Source organism: Melozone crissalis, unplaced genomic scaffold (assembly GCF_028551555.1).
Source record: "Melozone crissalis strain CALT ecotype California unplaced genomic scaffold, PUWL_Pcris_2 ptg000014l_1, whole genome shotgun sequence".
Taxonomy (NCBI): Eukaryota; Metazoa; Chordata; class Aves; order Passeriformes; family Passerellidae; genus Melozone; species Melozone crissalis.
The window spans coordinates 20,161,090-20,168,936 of NW_026535792.1; the positions used below are offsets into that span (position 1 = coordinate 20,161,090).

The following is a 7,847-nucleotide window of genomic DNA, read 5'->3' on the forward strand; positions in this document are numbered from 1 at the left end:
TTGAAAGAGTGATCATTGGAAAACTTTGGTTAAAACTAGCATCAAAATACCCAACATTTTCTAAGTGTGTTTAGAGAAATGTTGCAAATTAAAAAGTCTTTCAGTTGCAGGGTAACTGGTTGCACTGCTCGGTGTTGCAAGAAATGTCTGTTACAGAATGGTGGAGGAGGACATCAGCAAAAGCTTAGCAGCTCCTGCTGGGCAGCATGTTTGTGTGTTTGTGACTGCAGCTTTCTGTCTATAAGTAGTTCTGCTATGTGCCCTTGGCTGCACACTGCAGATTGGTAAGTAACCATTTTTGAAACTAAAAGAGCAGACAACTTGCTCTTATTTCAATTGCACAATAATTATCTGTTTTTAACCTAAGGGATGCAAATGTGTATCTGTCTTCTCTTGTTCTGCATCAGAGTCAATCTCCTAGGTTTAAACTTTTTTTGTTCTCTAATAATCATGTGGTAACTGAATTTCAACCCATACAAGTATAAAAATTTGTTCTTCTGACCTCCAACTGCTTGTAATCTCTTCCTGTCTCTAGACAGACTTCTCCATTTTGAGTCCTCTGTAGCCTTTTGACTCTCCTAATGCAAATAATTTTATCTTTTATTTTGTTCCATCTAAGTGTGCATTAGAATCATAGAATGGCCAGGGTTGGAAGGGACCTTAAGGATGATCTCATTCCAGTCCCCTGCCATGGGCAGGGGCACTTTCTGCTATCTCAGGTTGCTCCAAGCCCTGTCCAATTAGGTCTTGAGCAATTCCAGCAATGGGACAGCCACAGCTTCTCTGGGCAACCTCTTCTGCCTCATCACCCTCACAAGGAAGAATTTCTTCCTATTATCCAAACCTACCTTCTCTCAGTTTGAAGGCATTCCCCCTTGTCCTGTTGCTCCAGACTTTAACCATTTTTTCTGGGATGGTGTTTGTCCAGGTGCTGGATCTGCTCCTTCTGTGGAGGTTGTTTCAGTTCATGGAAGGAGCAAGGAGCGAAGGGAAGTTAAGGGAGTCTGGTGCCAATGTTCTTTCTGCTCTGTTCTTTTTCCATAACTTTCTTGCCACTTGCTATTTTTTTTGTATTTGAATTTCAGATAATCCTGCAAAGTTCATGTGATTAAGGTACTTTGTGGTCTTGGAAGATTGAATTTACAACTAAAAGTACCAACTGCACTTCTGTTGTACTAAACTTGTAATATCCAGTGGAAGGCACATAATTTCACTTGCTAGAGCATCAGGATGCTTTCTGCTGCCTATTTGGTTCTTCTTTGCCTGTAGTGTTCTGTTTATTTATTTATTTGTTGATTTTACTTAGAAAGATCGCATTTGCTTCCACATCTCAGCAGCAGAGAGAAAGTAAAATATATCTTTGCACCTTGACATTGAACTGGAATACATGTTTCTATTTAGAAAGTAGATTAACTTAAAGAAATTGAAGGGAAGAGTAAATACCAGTGCTGAACTGGCTGTGGATGACTGCCTGTTTAAACATGGTTTCCAAGAAAAAGGATTTTGTCAATTCCATAAGTGTGCAAACCAGGATGTTATCTGATGTAAGCTGTTTGCTCAGTCAAGGATGTCAATACCTGACTTTAAATGTTATCAGAGAGGCACAAATTTAAAGTGCAGAGGAGGAAGAATTTATGATGAATTTCCAGAAGACAAGTTTAATCAGGATCATCATGTACCTCTGCACGATGACTAGGCACAGTGAGTTAGAGGAGAGTGTTACAGATACTTGGGTTTAAGGATCTTGGCAGCTTAGGGGATAGGATTTCAGTCAAAGTCCTACGGACCTGGGTTTGCTTTTCTGTAGTCAGAAATTTTGGGGTGGGGAGGAAAGTAGGAGAATGCTACTTTAGTAAGAGTGTACTGGGAGACGTGAACTTTGTCTTTGCTGTAACCTAGAGTGGTTTTTGTTAGGATTAGCCATTGTGGACTAGGAGGTAGTAATTTACAGATATATTAATGTTTTGGTTTGCATTTTGTGCTAAGAGAACCTGCATCGTTCAAGGAAGTGGAATGTTGTTCACAGAGGCTAGTTAACATTTAATGGTCACTGCTGTTGCAGTCAGAAGAAAAGGAACACCCTAACCCTGCTCCCTGAATCAGTTTTACTCTTGACTGCAGATACCTTTATTGTGTTCATATTGTTCATGTCTACTTTTTGTTTCTTTAGAATTTATTACCTGTTTTCCTCCAAATTCATTTTCATTGGCCCATCTCTTTATTATAGGGCATGTCAGAGGTGATCATATAAACTATCAAATGTGAAGCAAGAAGGAAATAAACCCTCCTAACTAAAGCTAAAAAAGAGCTGTTATGGACCTGTTGTGTAGGTATGTAATAAGCCACATTGTTCTTGTAAAAATAAAGTAAAAAGCAATTGGAAATAAAACATAAAGACAAGTTTAAACCAGAAAAGAAATCTGTTATTAAATCCCAGAACTATAGTTTCATCTGCCTCCTGTGCACTTCTTGAAAGGTAAATTTGCAGCATATTACCTCCTTAAACAGCTGGTGGTTTATCTAGTTCAAGTTTTTAGTTAACAATTGTGGACAGAAGTGTCAGAAGTAGATTTTTGACTACACAAAACTAATATTTCTGATACATCTTCCAATTGGACAGCCCATGATTTTACTGATTAATTTCATATGGGGTTTAACCTATTTTTGGAGGTGGTTCTGTAATCTGATATGATTGTATTACTTTGGGCTGGTCCTACTCTATTCCAAATTCATTCTTTTTTCAGTTTTACAACTAACTGGCAAGTTACATGATTTCTCTGTGCTCTGTTGCCAACTTTCTAAGATGCCAGCTATCTGATTTCTAACATCCTTTGAGATCTCTGGAAGGCAAAGTTCTGTATTAGAGTTGAGTGGTGGTTTTTCCTGCCATTTCTAATGGCAGAGACATACCCTGTTTTGATGTATGACTGCACTCATAAATATGACATTCCTAATGTCTTTGAAAGAGGATATGCTGAGAACATGGCTTTGTAAGAATCCTTTTGTCTTAGTTCACCTTAAGCATTTGGGAGTAGGCTCATTCTTTCAGAAGAAATTAGGTCACTACTAAAAGAAGTGATTTGAAAATAAATTTGCACAAGATAGCCTTTGTTTATGCAACCAAATCATCTGAGAGGAATTCTGGATAGTAACACCATTAGAAACAGGAAATTTCCTTTGGATCAAGCAAATTGGATGTTGAGGTTTACAAGTTGTTTGCCTCTGCAGGTAATAACGCCAGAACAGTCATTTTCATCCAAAGCAGCGATCTCTGAGCAGGAGAGCTGCCTAGGCTGTGTTAAATAACTGCTGTCCCTCCTACTGAGTCACCAAGCTGGCTTTATGGCATGCTGACTTCTCTTGATGTCTTCACATTCTATGAGCAAACTCAACTCTGGATAAATGCTTAGATTCTCGTCTAACCAGGAAGGGCAAAGATTGCAGTGAGTAACATTAAAAGATAAAATACTTTGACTTTGCTAAAAGGCTTACCATGGAACAGGTTTGAAGTGGCACTTTGCACCCTCAGTGTAAATTCCTGTCTCTGTCTCTCCGTTTGTAACATTTTTGTGTCTGGCAACAAATGAAACACTCTTATTGCAGTGTGTGCTAGCAATACTTCATATTTCTGAGAGAAGGAGCAGCTGAAGAAGTTAAACATATTTACAAAGTAAAGGGGATAAAAATTCCTGTTGACGGGTCTGTAAGTAACTTTAAGTATGTCTCTTTCTCTGCAAGTATATTTGCAAAATACTAGAGAATGTCCTCATTCAATAATCTTTCACTATTTCAAGCTGGGACTCCTTCCAGCCCCCCAAACACCTTTGTTCTTTAAAAAATAAATAATTTAGTTTTTACAAACATCCATTTCATGGCTGGATTTGGATTTTGTGCAATTTGTTAAAACTGATAAGTATGGGGATTTTTTTATATCCAGGAATATGCACATTTTCCCTCCATTTTCTAAGGGAAAAAGACAACACTTTGCCACAGCTAGAAACATGGTGACCCTTCTCTGCCTGTTTCAGTCCAGAAACCTGGACGTATCGCAGCCCCCCAGTGAACCCCTTGGCACTAGTTTGCCATTTTGAACTAACATGTATTCATTTAAAGTAAGCAAAAGAGTTCTAAGACGCAAAATCAGGTTAGGTAGCAGTGGTTTGATGCAGTCTTCTATGGTGGGAGACTTGAGTTCTTACCCTAAGTCACCAGAGAAGTTTTGTTTGTTCTAAAAGAACGTTCTAGACATGGAGATAATTTCTATTTAATGTTGAATTTGCTGCTGAAACCATTTCGAAAACTTGTATGTTACCATCAGGTTAGCAAAAAGCTTTAATCTCTTTAGCAAATGCCTGCTTACATAAGTTGGAAACAGCTCCCCCCTGGATCCATAATTCTGTTCATTTGCTCTTTTTCTTAAACAAATGCCCAATGATACAGTGGGTATTTATGTTTGGGACCTTTTCTTCCCAGTACCTGCTGTTGTTGTCTGTGAAATCACCATGGCATTTTAAAAAATCACTATTTTACAACCAAGTTCACTTTAAAATGTCTAACAAAATTGCAATGACACCTTTTCCAGTCAGTTACTTCATCTTCTCATCCTATTTAAATCAATGTTACAAAGATCTGTGTGACTGCAGTCATAACTTCATCTAAATGTAGCCTGGTGTTGTGGGATTGCTTCAGGTGTTCTTTGTATAATGCTAATTCTCCACTGTGGACCTTAAATTTGTATAGGTGAGCGTTTACTTACAAGAAAGTTACTTGAATAGATTTTTTTAAAAAATAAAGAGAAGGGCATTAATCTCTTAGCATTACAGGTAGTGAAAAGGTGTTGGATCCATGGAAAGTGGTAAGCTTTAATATGAGAAGGTGAGAAAAACAGAAGTTTGAAAATCTTCCTTTCAGCTATTAGAAACTTAAAAAAACAATGTATTAAGTGATTGGTTTGTCCATTACTGGATGTGGTAATCACCGTATTGAAATATCACCAAAATATATCTTTTGGAGGGGGGCTGGGGGGGACTGGGAAGAGAGATGTGGATTTTAGAAAATGTAGGTTTGCATACCATTGTGTGCATCCCTCTGCCTGTGTTTCAGGCAGAGAAGTGGATGCACAAAGGGTTAAACTGGTTTAATGCTGCCTGGTTTTCTGCCAGGAGCACAAACCATCCTCCTCAGAGAACATAGAACACCGAAGCGCTATGGATTTTACTATCTTGGATTTTATTGAAGGTTGGCTTTTAACGATTAACGAGTTTTGATAGAGTCAAAGTTTAAAGTGAGGCAAAAGCAGCAGCCAGATGTTCGGCTGAGCAGCGCTGAACGGGCGGCGGCTGCCAGGTGCTCTGTGGAAAAGCAAATTAATCATTGTTTCGGCTCTGCCCCTAGCCGAACCTGGGGTCACCGTGGCTGGGGCTGCCCGTGTGCAGGCGGCAGCCCGGGGCTGCCTTTGCCGATGGGCTCGGGAAGGGGCTGCGCAACGCCCCGCCCGCCTCCTCCAGCGGCTCCGGGCGAGAGCGGGGACCCCGCGGGACGGGAGCCGAGCGGGACGGGGCTGAGCCTGCCCTCCCGCCGGCCCTTCCCTCCGCCGGGTCACGCCGTCCGTCTGTCCGTTCCTCCGACCCTCGGCCGGGCTTCTCCTCGGGGCCGCGCCGAGGCGTGGGCCCCTCAGGGCCCGGGGGATCCTCTCCCGCCGTCGGCTGAGTCGCCCACGGAAGGCAGCAGTCGCTGGCCAGAGTCTCCGCGGCTCCCCCTCAGAGCCCCCGGCCGTACAGGGCCTTGTGGCGCAGGTACTCCTCGAGACACTGGACGGCCGCGTCGTCCACCTCGGGGTCGAACTTGTTGGCCAGGAGATGGTGTTGCTGCAGCATCCAGGGCACGTCGCCCACCCCGTAGATGCAGATGGAGCGCTGGTGGCGGCCGGTGCAGGGCGGGTAGGGCGCGCCCTTGCTCATGTCCCCCTCCAGGTACTCCCACTTGACCAGGCGGGGAAGGGCGTTCATGTCCGAGAGCTGGAACTTATCGCTGAGGGGCGTACTCCCCGGCACGCCCGGCATGCGGTTCAGGGTGGCCCACACGTGCTCGTCAGGGCTGTAGCTGTCCTTGGACCACTCGAGGAACTTTCGTGCGGTGGGGTTCTCGAAGATGTACCGCACGAAGTCCCGTGTGACGGCGGTGTAGGCGCTGCCCGTGAACATGGGGTAGCTGTGGGGTGGGGGCAGTTTCTTCTGGGAGGTGCGGGAGATGGTCTCCCCCACCTCGTGGTGATACTCCCAGCGCTGCTTCTTGGCGGCCGAGGGCCTCTCGGACTCCATGGCGTTCTGGCCCCGCAGCAGCTGCAGCGCCCGGACTATCTCGGCGTTGGTCTTGATGGGGAAGTCGGTACCGCAGGTGTTGATGAGGTAGCGCCATGGCACAGGGCTCTGCAGGAGGTCCTGCATGCAGTTGAGGTCAGCCTGCACCCGGGACCAGGAGGCATAGACCACGCTTTCCAGGCGGCTGGCCACGAAGACATTGGGGAAGCAGGCAGCAATGGCCCTCACGGCCTCCTGGAAGGCGGCCGGGGATTTGCTGTCTACATGGACGCAGTAAACGTTCTGGGGGGCGTAGACGGACCTCAGGAGCCGCTCAAACATGTCGATTTTGTGGTGGATGATCATGGAGTAGGCGATGGGGAACTCCTCCTCCTCCTGGCTGAGCGGGAACTCGATGTAGCGCCGGGTCTCCTTGAAGGCTCTGCAGTCCCTCGTAATGTTCAGGTACTCGCCGGGCGTCGGTGAAGCCCTTCTGTTCGCCACTTCCAGGTTGCTGAGCTGCGCCTCCTGGATGGCCGTCTGGTCCCCGCGGACGACCCCCGAGCAGTTGATGCTGCGGCTGGCCGAGAGCTCCAGCGCCCGGTAGAGCTGCGGGCGCTCGGCGGGGCCGGGGCGGGCGGTGCCGCGCAGCGCCAGGGCGGCGGCGAGCAGCGCCAGCGGCCCGAGCAGCAGCAGCGCCCAGCGCCGCCGCGCCGCCGGGGCCCGCGGCCACCACGGCATCCCGCTCCGGGCTGCGCTGCCCTGAGGGAGCCGGGCACTCCTGCCTCCGGGAGGTGGGGAAGCAGTGCCGGGCGATCCCGGTGTGGCCGCAGGTGAACAACAGTCCCCTCCCTCCCCGTGGCGTGGCTCTCTTGGGTTTTATCAGCACTGGGGGTGGTTCTATATCTTCTGGGTCTGTTTAAAAGATATTTCACCTTACCCCTGTCCAGCACGTAACACAAGGAAAATTCCTCTGGAATTCGACCCTCTGTAATGCACTTTTAAAAAAGATTTACTAGAGTACCTTGGTGTCTAACTTGCTTTTCCAGTGTTCTGATTGATAGGGAGGATGTGTGCTAATATCTTTACAGAACCTTCGATGGGAGGAGGTGTGGGTGTTATCGGCTCTACTAACTTCAAGCGGCAGGTTTGTTACAAAGTCCAGACAATTTGACTCCCGAAACAGAAAAGGGTCTGCACAACCTGAACTTCTGTGCTATAAGTGAGGTGTCAGAGACATATGGATATCCAGGTTTATAGGTAATAGGTAACCTAAACCCATGGTGAATCAGCCTGCTGCCTCTCCCCAGAGTTATTTGGATTAGTTATGTGAGAAATACCTAACCCTGCACAAGGCCTGTAAAATTAGTCTGTAGGTCCACACCTAAAAGTATTTGGGGCTGGCTCTGATCTTCCTTTAATTTTTTGGTTATGTAATAAAGTATTATTAAGCAAAATTAGTGGTAGTGTCACTGACTGCTATTTAAGCAAAATTTTTCCTAGGTATACTTTGTATGTAATTTTCTGCCAAGTATACATCTTTTAGCA

The 7,847-nt window shown here is 45.7% G+C and overlaps 1 protein-coding gene across 1 annotated transcript; it reads right to left on the bottom strand.

Moving 5' to 3' along the window:
* Positions 1-5,759: 5,759 nt before the first annotated feature.
* On the bottom strand, positions 5,760-7,040 carry GCNT3 (glucosaminyl (N-acetyl) transferase 3, mucin type). The gene has a single exon (XM_054272898.1). It carries the CDS (start codon positions 7,038-7,040, stop codon positions 5,760-5,762), a length of 1,281 nt encoding a protein of 426 aa, XP_054128873.1.
* Between the last annotated feature and the right edge of the window lie 807 nt (positions 7,041-7,847).